At 41.8% G+C, this 21,367-nt stretch overlaps 1 protein-coding gene across 2 annotated transcripts in view; it reads right to left on the bottom strand.

Moving 5' to 3' along the window:
* Positions 1-7,500: 7,500 nt before the first annotated feature.
* FHIT (fragile histidine triad diadenosine triphosphatase) overlaps positions 7,501-21,367 on the bottom strand; it is a 566,029-nt gene continuing 552,162 nt past the window's right edge. For both annotated transcript variants that reach the window (XM_031049259.2, XM_005149392.4), the window contains exons 6-7: positions 14,275-14,378; positions 7,501-7,796 (exon numbers count right to left, since the gene is read on the bottom strand). In XM_031049259.2, the coding sequence (XP_030905119.2) occupies positions 14,277-14,378 (102 nt within the window). In that variant the 3' untranslated portion in view covers positions 7,501-7,796; positions 14,275-14,276. The remainder of the gene's footprint in view (positions 7,797-14,274; positions 14,379-21,367) is intronic.

The raw sequence follows: 21,367 nt of genomic DNA, 5'->3' as shown, positions 1-21,367 counted from the left end.
TTTCTGAAAGACTATTTACAGAGACATGAAGGTAAATGGGATAAAATGCAACATGATTTACCAAGCAAGATTAACCTGAAATCCCTAACCAATCTTGCATATAAAGGAACTCAAACAGTTCCCCTCCTCTGGGATTTCATTGAATTCCATCTTCATGATTTGACTATCTAACAATATGGATACGTTGGAGAAGATGGGGATTAATTGAATGCCTCAGAACTGCATGGGAAACTGGCCAATAGTGCCCAGTAATGGTTAGAGGATTTTTCAGGAGTGGATGAAGTTACTTTTATCACATCTGGCTCAGCACCTCCTTGTTTACACCTACCAGGGAACCCATCACAACTGCTCTCTAGGTTTTCTTGCTACCCTTCACCTTGCTGTCATCCATCTCTCTGCTTGCCTGATTTCTGACTGATGTAAATACCCACCCCCTTCCTCAGCCTAATGAATAGTAACTCCTTAATATGTGTTATTTCCTACTGTATCTACATTTCCTTCTACCCATCTCAGAGCACCAACAATTGCTGTCACCCTTTGTCTGCTGTATATGATTAAAACAGTTGGCTTGGGTAGGTACCTTTTGCTTCCTTCAGTTCCTTCCTCTGCTTTGCACTAATCTACCTGGTTGGGATTTTTTCCCATTTCAGGCTCTTTGGAGCAAGTTTTCAAAGCAGGGTGCATGGCTTTTAACTCTGCCCATTGAACTGCAGGGCACCAGCTGCTAAACCCTGTAAAACCTCTGAATTTGCTAAACAGCTAATTTTCCCTTTCATTCTCCATTTCTTATTCCCAAGGCCCTAAGTGGAACTTGGTAAATGATGTTTCTGTAAGTTAATTGCCTGGTTGAGGAAAATTGCCCACTTGATTTTATTCCCGCAGGGTTGCCAATCATTCAGTGCTGCTGGTGTCTCACCTCACCCCCAACATGCCCAAAGAAGGGATGCGATCTACCTCCATGGAAATCAGTGGCTGTTGGTGGGCCATTGAGCCATACTCATTCCAGCAGCAGGGAAACAAAAACTGACAGTGGCTGAGGGATTCCTGAGGCAACATAAAACAGACCCATATCAGAGACCTGTGAAATTCCTGCTCTCCTTATGTCAGAATTCATCTGGAAAGATCCCCTTTCAGAGGTATTTATTCAATTACAGTTATTGCAAAGACAGTTAATGGCTGATGAACACACCAGTATATTTTAATTGAGCATACTGGGCTCTTAACCCTTCCTTAACTGACATGTTAAGACAAACTTTTCTACATTCAGAGCCTAGGGAAAGAATGGAGGGGACCACCCATTGCTGTTAATGGGAGCCACCCCGTTAATCCTTTTCATGTCAGTTCAACAATAGGCTGCTTAATGTCTAATTATTTCATACAGTTACTGTTCCCATTGGAGTGGGAGGAATGATCTGGCTAAAGGGTGCTCCAGGTTGCACCATCTCTGGCCACTCCAACCTCCTGCAATAAACACTACTGCTACCACCCTGAAGACCTTGGGTGATTTAACACCGTTGGCTCCAATTTATCATCATTGTGATGGGACACCCCCTCCTGCCCTCGGGGATCATGACAGGACAAAGCCAGATTTATTCAGGATGCTGGGAACTGCTGGCCTGTTGCCTGCCTGGGTTTCAAGATGCACACCCCTTACCATCCCCTCACCACAGTTTTTATTGATTTCTAAGGAGCACAAGCTTGTGATTAAAGTTTGCTTGTGCTCAGGTACTTCCCTGAATTGGCACTTGGGTCCTTACTCCAGCAAAAACTCACATTGATTTGTGCTGGAGCACAGGATGAGTAAGCCCTCAGGGGCTGGCTATATATTTGCAGCATGGTGCTCTTCAGACACATGACAATTTCAGGGCAATTTTGTAACATTAAAACAGCATTACTGGTGTGTCTTTTAACTGGCCATAAATAGAAGCCTTGACTTGTCTATAGCAGTTTGATATTTCAAGCTAGGCAGGAACATTCCGTCCTGGCTCACAATCCATTTTATCACCAAAGCGAAATTCTGTAGGTTAGGCAAGTCAAGAGCTTACTCCTGCAAAACTTCAGTTCATGTCTGTGAGCTGCAGTGAGGCTGCACCTAATATTCAAGTGCAGGAAGGAAAGGGAAAGCTCATTCTAAGGCTCATTAGAGATGGCAGAAAGATACAAAAAGAGCAACATCATTTTACACTTGTAAAAATACCCCTAGTAGATTCATATTTTTTAATCTTAAGTAGAAAAGCTCTGTAACTACAGCAAGGCATTAGTTTCCAATGACTAGCTAACTGGTTTTTTTCCTATAGCCTCTGGCATTAAAGCTCTCAGTGAAAAGACACTTTAGAGCTAGTTCATGTTCTGTCAATCAACTCTCAGTCTGGAAGTATAAAGGCAGTAACATGACAAGATTTCTATTTTAATATCTTTACTCTTGATAAGATAATCCTGGAGGAACGACAGTGATCAAATATTTACAGGCAGCACTCACTGGCACAGTCTATTGTAAAATTAAATACACAAAATTATGTGGAGATAATGCTAATGTTGTGATAGGAGGACAAAAGGCAGCGTGCTTGAAATGAAGGTTGACTCTTAATATATCCTCCTCTGTGGCAGATGAAGAGAGAACAGAAGAGCAGCTTTCATTTAACATTTTGTGACTTTTCTCTGCTTTTCAGTAGTTTGTTGTTTAAGTGTATTTGTGTACTTAATGAACTTGATATCCAGGTATGTATTTGTGTGCATGTGTGTGTGTGTGTGTATCCTGTGCGTCTCTCTGGGATGCACTTAACGACTGAGGAAGCCTGCTAATACTGAGCCATTGCCTTGTCTCTTTGTGAGCTCAGGTTTGGTCCCAGCCCTGGTTAGGGCTCCCTGGGAATGACCAGGTGCTGCAAGAGGCTGTGCAGAGTCAGGGATAGATGGCTCAGAGTAAGCACTTACTTCTGGGGAGCTCTTCCTATGCACCTTGCAGACACTCCTGTGCCCCCAACACAGCCAGAAGCACCCAAGCTCTTGGTTTGACAGGCCATGAGACTCACAGCTAATAACTCAGGGAGGAGCCTTTGCAAAAGTGGATTCTTTTCTTCCCCTTTTCTTTGCAGATCCCTGTTTTATAGAGGTGGGACCTGCAGTGACATGAAGGCCCTGTCCCTGCCCAGGCTGGCCCAGGGGAGAGTTGGCAGCACCCAATGTGCCAAGTCCCCTCCAATGCTGCTTTTTAATGCCACTGCTCTGGGGCTCAGCCAGAACCTGGGAAAATGAAGCACTGATTTAGGCTGAAAGGCCAGTGGTAGCTAATACGGGAAATTACTCCAGCAATCATCACTCTTTTCCTGTCACTATGGTGACAAAAGGAATGACAAAAGCTTGAGGAGAACAAGATAGGGTGAAACAAGTAACGAAGAAAAGAGTAAATGTGCTGCAGCTGGGTCAGGATAGGCAGTGCCTGAGAGCTGCACTGGAGCCACATCTCTGATGGATGCAGTTGTGTCCTCTCTGCACGTACAAGGATTTGTAAAGTGACACAAGTACTAAATCCACCTCGCACCAAGTGCTGCAGTCAGTGAAGTTATCACAGGCCTGAAAAACACTAACAATCCTGGCTCTATAAGGCTCTCACATACTACAGCTTTCTGCACCTCATTCCTCAGCAGCTCTTTGTTATTTGCTGCCTACCTTAAGGACAGGGTCTGCAACCAGCCTGGCCTCCTCCCCACTGTGTCCTCTAATGAGCATCATTAGAGGACACAAGAAGAAAGTCTGGTCTTCCCAGCCAAAGCAATGATCACCTGTGATAGAGAGAAACACAAGTCCAAAAGGAAGGGAAAGCACAGAGGGATATGCCTGGAGACAACCCAGTGCCAGAGGAACAGATGAAGTAAGCCAGCAATATGGGCCAGTTAGTTCAGTTTACCTCAAGCCCTTTCCAGAACCTACCATCTCCCCATAAACAAAGATGTGGGCACTAGCTCCCAGATGTCTGAACAGCAGGTTTTTGAGCAGCTTGAGGAGGGGAATATCTTGAAGAAACTTCAAAGAAGAACTTGGGCAGTGGCAGCAAAAAGTGGAGGTCCAAGGACAACTTACTTAGGAGTGCCAGTGCCAGCAGGTTGGTGCCCATCCTGTAGCAAGACTCCTAGCCTTGGGGGCCAGGAGGAAGTCCCCAAGATCAAGCAGCACCCAGTGACTTTCCACTTAAAATAGCAATTTCTGTTCTCTTGGAATTAAGTTTTAAAAATGAGGTAGAAAGGAGGAATGATGGGGTGCAGGGGGGAGCATGCTGGAGAGAGCAGTGGGGAAAGCCTTCATCCTCAAATGCCAAGCCAAATATCCCCCTTGCCCCACCAAACCTTTCTTTTTGTTAAGAAGGAAAATTGTATTTTCTAGCCAGCTCTATTCATGAGTGATTGCGAAGAGCTCTGCTAATGGGCTAATGCCAAGCTATGGTCACCCTACAGAGCTATTGGCAGAAGAGGTGGCAAGCTGGAAAGGACTACAAGGGAACTCTGCATGGTATTTTTTGATGAGCTGATTATTCAGAAATCTCACAAGTGCTGAAACACATCACTCTGTTCTCAGGCTCAGAGCCCTGCCAACGCATGGGACAGCTTACACGAGCAGCAGTGGTTTCTCCTTCATAGTGGTGCTGGCTGATATGTTAGGAACCAGATGCAGGAAGGACAAGGCTTTTTCAGCAGCTATTGGCCGCAGTGACAAGAGGTGGGGAGTGGCTGAGAGGACATAAAAAGCTGAGAGAGGAATTATTTAAGTACTTTTATGGCTGTCACTATGTGTGTATTTGAAAGATTTTCCTAGGCTCTGTGGCTACATGGGCATTATGATTCTTACTGCTTTTTACAGCTAGGGTGTGAGAGAAACCCCAGTTCCCACATGGATTCAGGTGCTTTTATTTCAGGGGGTGCTCAGTCCCCAGTCCCTTTTCAGGAGCTGACCTTGACTCTCCTCCCTGTTGCAGCCAGGAGTCTCTGTCTTAGATGTCACCCTGACTCTGTAGCCGAGTCAGGCTCCTGAAAAGACCAAATGGTTATTTTTCCCCTCTCTACAACATTAATTAAACTAAAAACACTATGTTGTTTTAGCACAGGATCAAATGAGAGCCTCATATCTGGGGGGTGGGGTGCATGTGTGCTGGGGGAGGCTAGGAGCAGCATGGAGCCAATTTCAGAAATACCACACAAAGACTTCAAGGAGCTGATGTAGCACATCCCTAGCCCATTGATCTGTCACCACACAAGCCCCTTTGAGCTACGTGGAGTGACACTGGTTGTCCCATCGAGGACCAGGGCCTAGTGCATCTGCATCTAGAGCAAGACTGATGCTGAATTGCTGGAAAGCAATTAAAAAACATCCTCATGCTGTACTATCAGCCTTTGTTGAAAGCACTGTAGAATATCTGCCCTACTGCAAGCAGAAATTTGTTTTCTGCTTTTCATGGAGGTACTCAGCACTCTGCAGCACTGCCTGGCCCAAAGACAAGACCTGGGCATGACCCCAGCAAGGGCAAGTGACTGAGGTTGCAAAGGACAAAGTTGGTTACAGAGAGCATCAATGGTCAACGAGGATAAGCACAGCATATCCTCACTCTTCCAGCAGCTCCATGCTTGTATGCAGCACCCTGCCTGTGTATGACTGATTCAGTCACCATCCTCATGTCTTAGGTCTTAAAAAAATAAATAAATAAATATAAGGGGGGGTAGGTTACTCCACATACTGCTGGAGGATGTTACGTATTTCATGATCTGGCTTTTCTAATCTCTCCTTATCTCTTAACTCCAACCCCTTCTCATGTCCCTCATCTATTGCAAATTCCCTTTTTAAGCTGGAGTGAAGCACATAAATATTTTCATGCTGCATAAATAGGCTGTTTTGTGCATAATTCCACAGGAGGCTTTTTTAAAATAGAGGACCTTTAGTGCTGTGATAACGGCCTCCTCATTTACACAAATGAAATCTTCCATCCACCTCAGCACTCATCTGCTCAGCAGTCCCCATGCAAAATGGTTGGCACAGCACTCACTCATCACAGGCTACAGAATTAATACAGAATATTCCATACTTAATAGGAAAACACTAAGCAGGAGGTTTGGAAATACCTTGCACATGTAAGTGATGCTCAGGTTTTCCTTCCAGTATGTCCCCAGCAGCAAAACTGTTGTCTTCCTTTTATGTGAAATCATAGCTACTTTAAATACTATAATGCAAAAAAGGACAACTGTGTGTGTTAGCTCATTCACCAACACCTTGGACCATCCTGTCTGCTCACCTTTGACACTTCTGGCTCCCTCACCTTCATTTCCTGTTTCTTCATCTCTTTTTCAGGGTCCAAAAAGCACAGGCCCCATCAAAACAGACTTTTCATTTATTCTGCATAAACTAAAAGATAGTTTTATGACCTCTACATATTTTAAAAGAGCTAATGGAAGATATTGGTGCCACACTGGATCATGGTAAATCTTTGACTCAAACTAGCTTTTCAGGAGCAGTATTTGAACAGCATCACAGTAAAATCTGGAATCAAACATCAGCAATTCTGCTCTAATGATTCTATTTATATTTGACAGCACAAAGACTTCAAACCAATGGACAGAATTTCTCTGCAGTACATAGCAGAGAGACTTAAGTAAAATTACTCATTGTGCATCTTCCTACTTTCTCAGGTCAGGCTGCAACCCTTTAGGGACAGGCTATCCTGGAGCATTTACATTTGTTCTGGAATTCACCACACCACTACCAGGCATGCAAAGCACTCCCAGGCTCTGGTCTGGACCTGACCCTGACCTCCTCAAGCCTTCAGGTAGACTCCGCATCCTAAACTGCTCTCAGCATGGCTCTTATTTGAAAACTTTAAGCATTTTGTTTTCCATTCTGAGTTCATGAGACACAGAAAGCTTTGGTTGTCACCTCCCTGCAATTCAAGAGCAAGATTATGGGTGCTCTTTTCATGCGTATCTTGCAGACTAATTTCTTCTCCCTTCCATCTGTTGTTTGACTTCTTTTCCTTCATTACATGTTAGCAATCAAAAACTAACCCATGATGGGTCTCTCCCTGTGCAGGGCTCTGAATATTTCTTGCTGAGGGAGCATTCCACATGAATGGCTCCCACTCAGGTTGTTTTCTTCTCCAAGCAAGACATTTGTGCCTGTCTAACCTTAATGTGATTACTATCCCATTAGCAGCTCTACATATTGATTGGCAGAAGCCTTCTCTATCACCTTGAAGTCCAGAAGCATTGTAACAACTTATAAAAAAAGATAAAGGACATAAGATGTTACACATTTCTTATTACAGTGCCTTACCTGACAAAACTGCAGCTGTCCAAGTTTATCTTTGCTGGTCTGTAACGAAGACTTGGTTTTTAGGAACTGTCATTCTGCTAAAACATCTAATTTCTCTATGATATAATAGCCCACACGCAATAATTGAATCAAAAGCACAAATGGAGTCAACACTTTGTAATGTACTTAAACACAGTAGCTACCTGATTTTGCCAGCACTTTATTTCAATTTAGGCCAAAGGACAACTTAAAAAGATTCCTTCCCAAATACACAATTAGGAAGATACGTGTTAGCAGTATTTTAACTCAGTGCTCTTAGTTGTTTTAGCTGAAATTCAACCTTGGCGATATCCAAACATCCAATAAAATTGTTCACGAAAAATTCCCATATTTGTAGACCATCATGAAGTTGTTCAGCTGCAGCTCCGGGATCACCTGGAACTGGAGCATAAGGCCCGTCTTCCTGGAGAGTTTCTTATGGCACAGGATGTTTTACACTTTGTTACCTGAGAAATAACAAACGTAACAGATAGTTACATATAATAGCATCTTTGATCTTTGTCAGTAAGACAAAAGGTAAGGCTGTTTATTGCTAACAAGTTAGGTGCTCATTAGTATGTTCCAATAGGAAACACTGACAGCAATAAGCAGAAGGAAATGTTCAGTGTTAAATCCACACACAACACATTTCAGCTCCTATTATAGCCAATGCAATAGAGAAAGGAAGAAATCCTTGCACACAACTATCCTAAAATTATGCATCAGAGCAAAAGCAAGGAGCATTTATTGGATTTATTATCTACTTTTTCAACAAAGTTCACTTCCAGACAAAACAAATGCCTCCCTTTCACTCCTAACCCACAAAACACCCTCCAAAGGAGATCAAAATCATTTTACAGAAAACAAACATGACATGAAGCCACCTCTCTAATGTCCCCAAGTAAGACAGCCTAGTCCACAGCTCTACCGACCACTAGTCATAGAAACAAAGGATTAGAAAAGGCATCCTGTGTCATCAAATCTAGCTTCTTACTCTTCAAATCAATTTTGCTGCAATAATCTCATGCTGCAAGAGTCTTTGAGGCTCATGATCTCTTATATAAGCTCCTGCAAATGCTCTTTCAAGATCATCATCTCTTGTGTATCCACATCCACCCTGACCCTGTGGTGGGACTCTACCTAATGCCAAGGGATTGCACACCAGTGATCTGGGACCATTGCCCTGAAAATGCCCCCAGTCTCACATGCTGGAGAATAATGAATGGGGTATGTCCATGAATGGGGTATTCCCATGTCTTCTCCAATTTATGCATCTCTTGATGGTCCATCCTAGTAAAAGACCTGTAACAGGTAACATAAAATATGAAGGTGTTCCTGAAGCAGAGAAATAAAAATGCTGAGAACCTGACAACTTCAGCTGTGAAAACTGATTGTGAAATCCCTGCAGAAACTCATGGCCCAACTGTTACTGCACCATTAACAGGGAGGCTTGTGGCAGTCTGAGGTGCTAACGCAGATGTGATACTTGGGCTTACCCCTGCACATACCTGTCCTTTTGTGTCAGACTGCATCCTGGTAAACAACTGAGTCTCAAGTATGCTCAAGTTCAATATGTTCCCAAAGTCTATCACTCCCTTTTCTAAATAGCCACTTACTGGAGGAGTTATTAATGCCCTTCCATCTACACAGCCTGGACACCAAAACTCACACAAAGGCAGCTTTCAAGCTTTGAGGTCACATTTGAGTTGCTGGTTAGAGTGTCTCTCTGGACAGCTCTATTATGCAGCAGCTACAGCAGTAAGATAACAATACAAACCTTTACTAATAATTGAGCATGAAGTGGGCTTTTCGCTTGGGATCCTCAGATTTGTACCTTCTCTTCAGAGCATGGTTAGAGGTGGCTTCAATATTTGGAAAACCATTTCAGCTTATCAAACACAAAGCTGTTACACAACTGTTAGACAAGGGCAGGGCCCCCAAACTTGTTCCCTGGGGCTATGAGTGAGGTTTGGATCCTTGCTGTTGTTTCGGCTGCAACTCCCCAACCACCCACTTCTTTGATTGTCTTTTCTCACTGAAACATATGTTTTTCCTTCCGATGGCATTTTGAGCAACAGTTTCCATTTTATGTCCTTATTGACTGACAATTTGATGGCAGGCTGTAAATTACTTAGCACGTGTTTTGTGCAGCTACTTGAATGCAGGCCTCACTGCTTAGTACATGCATCCTTTTGCAGTTCTAGGGGCAAGAGATTAATGTCATTTTAGCACAGGTTTGGATACTTCACCAAAGTTGGTATCACCCTTATTTGAAGCTCAGCATTCTCCTGTACCTCCATTTTACCCCAGATCCTGGGACCTAACATCCTTCAGTTATGTTTGGCTTTCCCCATTTTCCTCTCATACATTGTGGCATACATAAAGCTCAATGATGAATCAGGAATGGTTCAGACAGCCCAAGTAAGCATTCAGGCTGTTGGATGTGCAAGTTCAGAGAACACCTGGCCCTCTGTCAGCTTTCTTTGTTAACGGTAACACAGTTGATGCTTTGCCTTGTGCAGTACAGTCTTGTCTGTGTCTCTGGCCATAACGTTTCTACTGTAGCTATAATTACAGGATCCAAGCAGTGCTGCATGGAATACACATACTCTTGGCAGCTGAATTAAATGGCCACCTATAGGGAAATCAAAGTCCAGAGAATGAGGCGTATAACTTTCAGCACAGTACTACTTACAACCTCAAAATTCCAGAGCCCTGGAAGAGGTGTGAAGGGGACATTATGTTTATGCTGGCCTCTAACAAGAGGAAGACATTTCATTTATGACTATAGCTAACCCTACTGCAGCTTTGTTTTCATAAGGATAAGAATGATATGCTTCAACCAGAAAGCATTAGCACACCACATTTATTTAGAGAAGCCTTTTGCCCTAAGCCTTCTAGGGCGGGTATTACTGTTGTACACAAGTGCTACACTACTGGCTGCCCTTACATCTTCCCTTGAAGAGGTAATTTAATTCCTGTGCATAAACCTTCTCCCTGCTACAGAGGTGGTGGGTCTGGATGTTCCACACTTCGAAAATACTAGCAAGGGCCAGATTATGTCTGTCTGTTGGATTTCTGTTATTAACTTCCCTCACATCCCACTGGAATCACAAAAAGATTGTATGTACTTTACTGCAGAAAACCAGAAAACTTGGGCAAGAATACATAGGCCCTATGATCTGATCCATCTTCTCTTTGCTATTTCCAGCTACTTAAAGCATAACGTCACACTGAAGCATTCTCTTCCGACAGATTGTTAACAATGCTTTTCCAAGGTGACCTTCATGAAACATGTTTCTTTTGGAGCTTATATTTCACTCTCAGGTCATAACATTTTCACATAGACAAGCAAACCATTAGCTCCCCATTTCTAATTAATAGTTCTTGGAGGCTTCTGAGTGGGAGATATAATTAACAGCACTTAAATTTGGAGCGGAATCTATAGCCGACTACTAGGATGTGTATTTACTTAGGGATTATACACAAACAGCTCCTATGTGCAGACATAAAGAGCTCTCAGCCCAGGACCATTCACTATCCTGAGTCTACTTCTTGTAAAGCACTCAAAAAATTGCCCTGCTTATAAGCAGGCTCTGACACTGAGGAGGTCCCTTCCTCCTGTACCCCTTTCACCACACCAGAGCCTACAGCATACTGGGTTTCCTGTGATGCACGGTGAGTCTGCTTGCTAAAAAGCTGCCACAACCTTCGCTATGGTCCCCACTGCAGGTACAACATCTTCTGGGGCAGAGCAGATTGTGTCCTCACTGCATGGCATGTGTCCCAGATCCACTCTGGATCCACTTCAAGGCACAGCCATTAGCTTGTGGTTTTATTCCGTTTAAAATACAATAAAAGGAGGGCTTTTTGTGCAGTAAAGCAATCAAAGAAGGGTGTTGTATGCCATCCCATCATACTTGCCTAAAGTTAAGGAAAGTGATGGGATTGGTTTGGTGCAATGCATGCAGCATGGATTATTAGAAGTGCTGGAGCAAAACCAGATGCAAGCCAAATTACCAGTTTAATCCCCTCTGGTCAGCTGCTGCTAACAGTGGTAGTTTCCCTACCTAAGTCAATAGAACAGAATCTTTTCACAAATACTGAGTGCTCTTACTGGAGAAGAGGCAGCTGTGAGGCAGGATAAGTGCTCTTAAAGAATGAGATCACCTCTTTTTTTTTTTTTTGCAGTGGGGCATAGAAAAAAAAACCCAAAAGAATAGAATTCATTCTCTGACAAAGTTGAAAAGCCTGTGTTCTCCAGAAACCTCCCCACTTCCAGACTGCGGATGAAGGGGTGAACAGACATCAAAAATCCTGCACAACTCTTCAACCTGCATTATTTGGAGAGGTTTTAAAAAGAACTTGGCATGCTGAATGACACAAAATATTCAGATGGTTAAGCAAGTAAAAGCTGTTGAATATTTGTAACTCTAAAAGCACTAGGCAACAGACTATCACTGTCAACCCCTTTATGCAAAGGGATGTTTTGACATTGTATTTAAGACTGACTCCTTTTCTAATGACATAAAAGTATTACTTCAGTTATGAATAAAACAGGAAAACTTCCACTGAAACTTGTGCAGCCCGGTTCTTTCTTCAGAAAGAGCACAGACTGAAACTGCCTTTGAAGAGAAGCATTTTTCATATACTGTATCTGAAGGTTAGTAGCTCTTTTAATCCTTAGCCGTTTTGCTAGCGTGTGATTTTAAATGCACAAAACACCCTGCTATAGATAAAGGTGCATCTGAAAATAAGCTTGGAAATAAAGATACTGCAGGGGGGTTGGAACTAGATGATATTAAGGTCCTCTCCAACCCAAACCTTCCTGTGATTCTATGAGACAGTCTACAAATGCAGGTAATATGTGCTACTGAACCTAGTCAAGTCATATAGCTGTGTGACAGTTAGTGTAAGACTTGCGATAAATGCAAAGATATCTAGGAAAGCTCTGAAAGACAGTTCAGCCTGTCCTGGCTAATCTAGCTGGGCTGGGCTTCTTTGAATGAAGCACTTCAGTAGAATAATAATGCATAAGGCCATAATAATTGCTATTTATAGACTCCAGAACACCCACATTCAGCTCTTTCTGACTTTCCCTGTGCCGCGTGAAACAACTCAAATATCATCCAGGTAAACCTATAAATGGCAAAATAAATCCTTTGTAGGTGAAAACCAAAAATAGCTTCAAAGAAGGATGAATATAACCTTGTTAATTTGCCAGGTTTTCCATCTTCATCACTTCAGAAGCAAGGCTAAGAGAGCAATAAAGGCTGAGAAATTCAGAAGGTGTTCAAATATACCTTTATCTCAGGTTCAGAGCTTTAAACCTCAGAAGTCAAACGATGTCAGGGAGAGAAGATTGACAGTGATCTTTTGTGTTGGGAATCAAGGGTTGAAAAGACTGTAGTAGGCAAAATGCTCTCATGATAATGATGCAAGTAAGATTTAATTTACCAGTCTGTTCTAGGAAAGGTAATGGCCTTAAATATAATGGGAAACTTATCAAGAGGTCATCTTTGCAGACATACACTGATTTATTTTCATAATAAATGGAAGTAAAAGTCCAGCCACATGAATTTGCTTACAGGAATGGATTTATACCATTTATCCAGCTTTGTGTTTAGCATCAGAAGAGTCTAAGAATATTTGATTGATATGTGGGGATTTAATTCCACTCCTTTGAGAATCTCTGCAGGCAAACATTTCAAATTCCATTTCTAACAAGACGAAAAAAATCTAAAACCTACCAGATATATAATGGAGAAAAACATCACACCGGGATAAGGATGTGCCATTACAGATGTAAGATGGGAATTACATATGCTAAATAGCTTTCTCTGTGCCAGTCCATAGAAGCACTGACACAGCTAATTTAACTAGAAAAGACAAAAGCATGGTCATCATGCAAAAAAGGAGTCTGATTAACTCAAACAAAAATGGCACAGGATGATGAGAGCTGCCACAATGTGCCATGCACACATCCTGCTCATGCTCGAGATTTATCAATGAATAAAGAATATAAAGAATTAATGTTCAGCTCAAGATTTATGAAGCTGGGCTTCAAGCAGTGAGCCACAGGCAGAGAGGAGGGATATTTATGGGATTTCAGTTCTTCAGAGGAAAGAAGTATGAGAGAGTCACAAATGACAGAGAAATGAGAGTGCTGGATGATGGCAAACATCATATGTGTAACAGGGAAAAGGGAGATTTTGGCATCACTGCTGCAGCCCACACGCCAGGATAACTCCTATTGATCTCTGGGCCCAGTTCATTTCTACAGGAAAAATCTGGCATATGGGACTCCAGGTACCAAATGAAAACCTCACAATTTCTAGAGCACAAATGGTAGCATTTATCAAGTGTTTCCTCTTTTTAATTTTCCCTTTCAAATCTTTTTCTTTTAGGGGTAGTGCAAAATTTAGCAGAACAGGCAGTTTTCCAGCAGGCTTAATTTTGAAAGTTGAACTGATCAGATGATTTGAGAAATACAGTTAGCATTTGCCTATCCACTCTATAGTTTGAATTCTGCTGAGATTTTCTACATAGAGGTGTGTGTGTGTGTATATATATATATCTAAGCACACACAGAAACACCAGGTTTTAGCTCTTCATAGAAATACCAAGGCTATTTTCTGTTCTAAAGACAGAGGGAAGGGTATGTTAGGTTAGACATTTCTCCTGAGTAACTGCTGATGACTCTGATCTGCAGATATGTTAGTTTTTGTTGTCTGGAAACTAAAGGCTCTAGGAAGGTGCTGATTTGCTCAAGGAGGAGCATGTTATTTTAGCCACCCTTGCAGTGCTGTGTCCTTTTGAAAGAAACACAAACCTAGGAGTTTTCATTTCTTTTGTTTCATATTCCCCCTCTGTCCTCAAGAAGCCTATGGAGGTTTGAACAGGTTTTCATGTGTTGCAGGAATAAATCAATGTGTAAATCATTACCTCTAATTTTCCTGAAAATACTTCTTCAAAATTGCTGCTTCAGCTGCCATTTCTTCCTCTGTCCTCCACTTGTCAGGGGAATCCTCTTTGTCATGTTGCTGCAACTTTTATCGAGGGAGAAAGAAGGAAAAAAAAAAAAAGCATCTTATTTTTTTTCACAGTTTTATTGTAAAATTCAGTGCATCCCTGTGTGAAACCCATCTAACTATTCCATGTGCCTGTGGTATTGAAGGACCTGGTGATAAAGAGCTGAAGGGTGAAGGTTGCAAGTTTAGAGTGGTGACAGTAGTTAACTGATTCTGATGGATTAATGATGATAACTCAAGGTGCCAGGATAAATGATAGGCAGTGACAGAGTTCACCTTTGACTTGATGGTTAAATACCTTGTGAGTCTTTGATGCAAAGCTGGTAGATAAGGTAAGAAGAAAACAAACATATTCGGGTATTCTGAAGTGCTCATTACATCAGTGGAGTGAATGATGCAGGAGCTGCCTGGACACCTTGTCAGTAATCTATTTTAAATCTTCTCTCTAGCCTTTCCTCTGCCCATGGGGCCACCTTTCCCATCAAAGACCTGTTGTGATAACAAGGCCCTGTTGCAGCTGTTTCCCAGTGGCAGCTCATAGCAGTAGTTTTCAGAAGAGATACATTCCCTCCTTGCATGCAAGTTATTTGTCCTTCCTTACCCTTGCTGAAAGTGAGACGTATCGCCAGTCTAGAAAGAAAACCTATTATTTTAAGCATAATGATGATTTAATTCAGGAAAAAAATACAAAGTATGTGAAACATTTAATTTTTGCATCTCACTTGCTTAATATGCTCACAAAAGTAAGTTCTATCCCATACACAGTAAGCAGTAAGTGCTCTTAACTCAGACATGATGATTTCAAATACATCCTTTGCCCCTCCAGAAGAACAGACAAGCTGATGGGTTTGCTGATCTCCAGGAGAAGGGATTTCTATTTTATAGCAAATATAACATGCCAGCACGTAGAGTGACTATTTGTACATATGTTCATTTAAAGACTGCCTGACAATCATCAAGGGAATTAATAACAGACAGCAGAATCATTTGCATTAATGGCTTAAGTATTGAGATTCCCAGTGTGTCTCTAGGAACAGAGCACAGATCGTATTAACGGCATCAGTGCTTCTGGGGAACATTACAATATTGACTTTTTATTAATGTCACAAAGTTGGAAACTAATGAATTTACACCTGGACAAACTTTAGCACAGAAAATAAAGCAGTGAAAAAACCAAAGATGAAACGATACTGAACCTGCCAAGCAAACTGCATCACTGTCTATGGCATGTTAAACTAGGATTGTTAGCATACATCCAACTCTCAAATACTTTTATTTGTGCTGCATTTCTCCTACTCTGAATTTTGCTGCCAGCTATAGTCCCATGTAGTTTTACATTCTGCAGCATGGATTTCTCCCTGCTCAGCAGATGAACTGCATTAGAAAGCTATTTCCTTTCATGCCAATACACAGTAGCTGTAGGCAAATCAGAGTGTATTACTGTTTGACTAGTAGAGGACTAATCTTCGCTGTTACATTAGCTCTAGGTGTGCTATAAATCCACCTTGTAATAATGCTACAGAATTAGAGAGGAAGATTCAAAACCCAAAAACTGGTACAATGTGTACACTGTCAACACACCCTTTGTTTCCATGTGCACAGAGTCACCCACTGTGTACACCTATACAGTGTATAGGTAACATGACTGAGCTGGTAAATGAGAGTGAGTTATAGGAAAGAACATACAGCATCCTGTACTTTCCATGGACTGTGAGCACTTACACTTCACAAGAGGATGCACCAGGCCAAGCCAAATGGTGGTAAATAAATTGTCTGTCTGAGGTGTGAGCTGTTGCTCTAAAAAAGCACTGTCTTGCTCTATCGACCTAGCACCAGCAGGAGATACAGCAGGCAACAGTCAGAAGGCAAGGGAAAACAGCCCTGTTCCTCAAGGTCACATTATTTAACCTGCAAGAAGTGCTTTTAGTGACTTGATTTGGCTGCTGTTCTCCCTTGCTATCCTGTTTCTGTGCAGCCCAAGTGACAGCTGACTCGAGGATGAGACTAGTAAAGTGCAGGTTTGACTTCTACTTTTATTTTCATTTTCCCTCGTCAAAGAAACTGAACAGTAATAAGAAGGCATAGCCTGAAAAGGCTGGTTTTGTTGTCTAAATTAAAACAGTGTGAAGTCACAGACCATGGTGACTTCTCAAAGCTAGCAAAGGAGAGGGTTTCATTTGCTACATAACTGTTAACCTTTAAAAACAATCAATTTTTGACTTAAGGTTAACACAGACATATGGAGAGCAGCAATGAATTCTGAAACTTGCCTAGAAACGCAACATACTCCAGCAGCCCTGGCTCCTACTACACAGCCTGCAGTACCAACACAGCAACATCAGCCAGGCACAAAGTGCTTAATGCAGCCTTACAATTCTCTGCTGTTCACAAACCTCTCATACTCAGATGTATCCACATTTCTTGGTATTTGGACAGCAATTCCTCCTGCAGGACATGGCAGAGGGGCTGAGAGGGGGGTCTGCCTACACACAGCCCTGCATCATTGCAGGCTGCAGCAAATACTAGTGTATGAAACATTTTCTGTAGAGCTCTGAGATAGTTATCATTTTCAAACTGCTGGTACTTGGCCTGTTTTAATAAGAGACAAGATACTCTGCTACAAAATTCCGAAAGCCCCAAATGCTCTGAGGTCAAACCCACTGCTATTTTACAGGAGTGTCTTGGGAGCACAAGCATTAACAAAAACGTAAGCAGCCAGATAAGCATAGTTCAGGTAGCTCCAAAAGGAGAGGATGAGAGAGCATAAACGTTTCTTTGAGACAATTCCTATTAATCTAACTTTTTCTTTTAATATTCTGAACAAGCACCAAGACACACATTAGTCATTTCTCTAATCGCAGCTGCCCAGCAAATTACACACTGTACCTGTTCCACATTCTTCAAGCACTAAGACTCTTGTTTATAACTTACTACATCTTCTTGCCTTGCAGTACAAATAAATGCACTATTTCCACGATATGCCCTTCTTCAAGCAGATCATTACTGATGTCTGACTTCTTGGGCTTCCTGATAAATTATCCTCTTCTTTCACCTCAAGCAGAAAATGCTCTTCCACCAATAATCTATGACTGTCAGTCTTGATTACTTGTAAACAGCAGAGCTCCTGGAATAATTCTGCTTGTGAAAAGTGTTCATTTTCTCACTCCTGTCTCCCAGTGTGAGATGCTGGCAGACCTGACAGCTGTGCTTTATGTTATTGTATTAAAGTTGTTAGTGCTGCAGAATGGTCTACATTTTTATCACTGCAATTCTTCAGGGAAACACAATATTGTTTTATAACATGGTTGCATTGGGGAACCTCTCCTTCTTGCCCTTTGCAAAGGAACCCAAAATTCTCTATGCAACAGATTATAAGAGACCCGGGTCTATGATTGCCTGTTGTTTGAAGTAGTATCTATATTATGGTTTGCTCTATTTATGTAATAATACCAGCAGAAAAGCAAGCTGGTTTAATATAAAGCTCCAGCCAAAAGTATGGGGAAAGAAGCTTTTATGATATTTAGTACTATTCTCACTCTCCATGAATATTTACAGTTGATAGTTAGGAGTTTATAATCTCCAATGCATTTAACTGAAAGAATAGTGACGGAAGGTAATTACGCCAAACTGCAGCAACACAACAAAACTCAGCTGCTTCAGCAATTATAAAATATAGTATTATGAAACCCAGCAGTTAACAAAAAACCCATGAATTTCTGCTGCCATTCTGGATCAGGTATTAGGCATTACATAGCTGCTGGTCTCCATTATTATCAATACACCTTGAGGTACCCAGGCCTCTTTTCGACACTTAATTCCCACACTTGAGTGAAATCTACAGAGTAATATATTTCAGCATCAGATTAACACGTAAACCATGAGGAGGCTGCAATTCTCATCTCCTCTCTCCAGTAGCAACCCTTTCCCAGAGACTGGAGACAAAAGCGAGTTCAGGCTGCTACACCTACCTCCTCCTCCCCTTCTGCCATCCTCACCCTCATCTTGTCCTTGCCCTTTCCTCCCACCCCAAGATATCTTTCCTTTCAATTCTCTTTATATTTAGCTTATATCCTCATAGTAAGACTTAATTTCTACACCTCCCCATACCATAACTGTGACATTTACTGCTATTATTGGTATCTCCTGCTGTGCTCTCTCCTCCCTTCACCTTCTGTTGTCTTTTTGAAGGGAGTGTGAGCTTTTTGGTGGGCAGCCTCCTCTGCCAAGTCCACACTCACTGTCTCCATCTCATTTGCCTTCAGCTGTGGCTTGAGTCTACTTAACCAGCAATGTAAAATGAAAGAAAAAAGGATGAAGCAAAACATTTTCACAAAGAAATTTCTCAGGGATGCTGCATTCACGTAGTCCTAAGTTCAGCTTTACCTACCTAGGAATTAAGGGTAATCATTGTAGGAGTTCCCAGCACTGGCAATTCCCAAGAAAAGGCAAAAACACAGGCAGAGAACAACTGTGGCATGTTCCCTCCTGACCACCTAAGAGATCACCTGCAAGATACTGTGAGATATGGTGCAAGAGATCTGTTTCTAAGCCCCTTTTACCATTTTTTCCCACTCCACAGCCTGAGCAGCTCAGTCAGTTCAGTGCTTCCCACATCTCTGGGCCCATCTCTAAATTTAACTACAGCTGTAAGACTGCTGTAATTTAATTGTTCTAATTTACAGTGAACACTGCAGAAAAGCACAACATCCTGTAATTTTCTCATCTGCTGACTTTGCTTAAGACTCTATATCATACCGACGTCTGCATTTGCATTACTCAGAAATCCCCAGTTTTGGTGTGGTTTTTACTTGCTGTTATTAAATTTGAGTTATTTAAGGAGATGAAGAAGCAGCCCAAGTTGTCTGCATTCTATGAGACACCATTTTTTAACTACATACTGGAAACCCCTTCCCCAGCTGTTTCACTACCTCTGCATGAAATAAGCTGCTACCCCCCAGCTGCTGCTACTGCTGCAAAGCATATATCCCATTGGAAACCTCGGTTTATCAAAGCTTTAGAGAATAGTGTTTTTTTTCTCCTATCAACTCTGTCATAGAGACTGCAAATATTTTTTTTCAGGTTTATTGTTGTGCTTCGGGGAAAGACTTGAACCTTACACTTCACACACATATGAATAACTGCGCCCTTTGTACCAGAACACTTAAATGAGGAGAATTTTGTGGAAACACGCATAAAGGTTAAACAAATCCCTTAAGCATATGTGTTTAAGTGCTTTGCTAAAACAAATTGTACAAATGCTGGTTTCTAACAATTGTGCATATAAAAATGAGAAGAAAAAAAGAATAAATACAAAGGGCACCCTAACAAACTTGCTTTTGAAAGTATAAAGTAAAGTCCATGAGCAGAATGACAGTTGTATAGAAAACTCATTTGCCATTCGGGGAAATATGTAGATTGCACTCTGAAGAGCTCAGATCTTGACAGCCTTCTAGTCTGGCTCCAACTGAGATAAAATCCTTGGAAAGTGAGCACATTACAACAGAGATACTTGAAGGAATATCCACTGGGACAAGAAGACTTGAACTGCTACTTACAACCTCATACAAATCCAGGCAAGAATCCATAAAGGTGTTTAGATACATTTTCATTATGCCCATTATCCTCCTAGTTAGCAGATAATGTTAAGGCCTCACCTGGAAATAAAAGGCAGATAATTGTGGGGAGCTTCTACAACATTACCTGGAGAGAGCAAGAGAAATGTGTTGCATAGAGACCTGGGTAAGTAAGAAATGGCAGTGTCATCAATGCGATCATGTTGGAGGAAACATTCTCCTGTGTTCACAGCCAGTCATGCAACAGTACTCATTTGGAAAAAGGCTGGTTTTAATAAAGAAAAAGCACTTTAATCAAGGAGAGAGTCTCTGATTCAAAAAATTCATGCAGGTGCATGTGTTACTTGACTGAAAGCCTTTTCCCAAAAGGTCAGAGCTCGTGCATGTCCCACTCTAAGAGCAGAGATAACCTTGAGGTGCCTGTATCAGGCTAATGTATTCTGGCTCCCAACTCAGGGAGGTTCAAAGTCAGAACTTCCCCTGCTAATCTTCTTAACTTTAGACAAATATTTGCCATAACCTGAGCACACTCTAACATTCACAACGTGCCAAGGAAGACACTTGTGTTAGGGAAGTTCATTTGGTTTGCTTTCTTCATATTCTTCTGCCAGCACAAAGTGTACCAGCTGCAGTTCCTATGGCATCCATACAGAGCCTGTTCAGTGGGCAGGGGGATGTGAACATTCCCCCCCCTCTCCTGGGGGGAACTTCACCCTTCTCACCACATCTCTTGGAGCTGCAGGAAGAGCCCTCAATAGCGAAAGCAGAAACAGATTTCTTCTCTGGGAATTAGCTTATTCCCATTAAATATATCCCCATCCCCATCAACACTTCCTGAAATTTAGAGAAAAACACTGAATGCATCTTGGAGTAACTCATACTCTGAGTCACTCTCTCCACTGACTGTAGGAGGATTTTAAGGAGCCTTCAGATGTCTGAAATGACACATACCACATGTTTGAGGCAAACCACTCAAAACCTGTTTTTATGTGTGGTTCTCAGGGGACCCCTCACCCACCAACAGGCCTTCCTAAGATGTTCCTGTCTACTTTCCACACAGGACTCAGGATCACAGCACTCCTGAATGAAGCTACATCCCCGCAGGATGACCTTTTACACAGGCATCTCTCAAACACTTCTTTAGCTTTCAGCCTTGCACACACAAGGCTACTTTGCCTCTAAGATTGCCTCCCAGGGATTTAAGCAGCCAATACTCTCTAGTAAGTAGGTACTAAAATAGGCTGAAAAATAAATTGCTCTCATTTAACATTCACTCCAAAAAATACAGCTGCATTTATTATGCAGCATATTGTTTTATACAGTGTTTTGTTATAATAAGTCATGTTTAAAATGTCATGACATTTAAATCAACAGCAGCAAGAGGGAAATGCTGAAAAAGAGCAAGATGATCAAAAAGGATTTGAAAAATCCTAG

This window comes from Melopsittacus undulatus, chromosome 9 (genome assembly GCF_012275295.1).
Source record: "Melopsittacus undulatus isolate bMelUnd1 chromosome 9, bMelUnd1.mat.Z, whole genome shotgun sequence".
NCBI classification, from domain to species: Eukaryota; Metazoa; Chordata; class Aves; order Psittaciformes; family Psittaculidae; genus Melopsittacus; species Melopsittacus undulatus.
The sequence above is the reverse complement of the archived record's forward strand: the minus strand, read 5'-3'. Positions and strand labels throughout refer to the sequence as shown.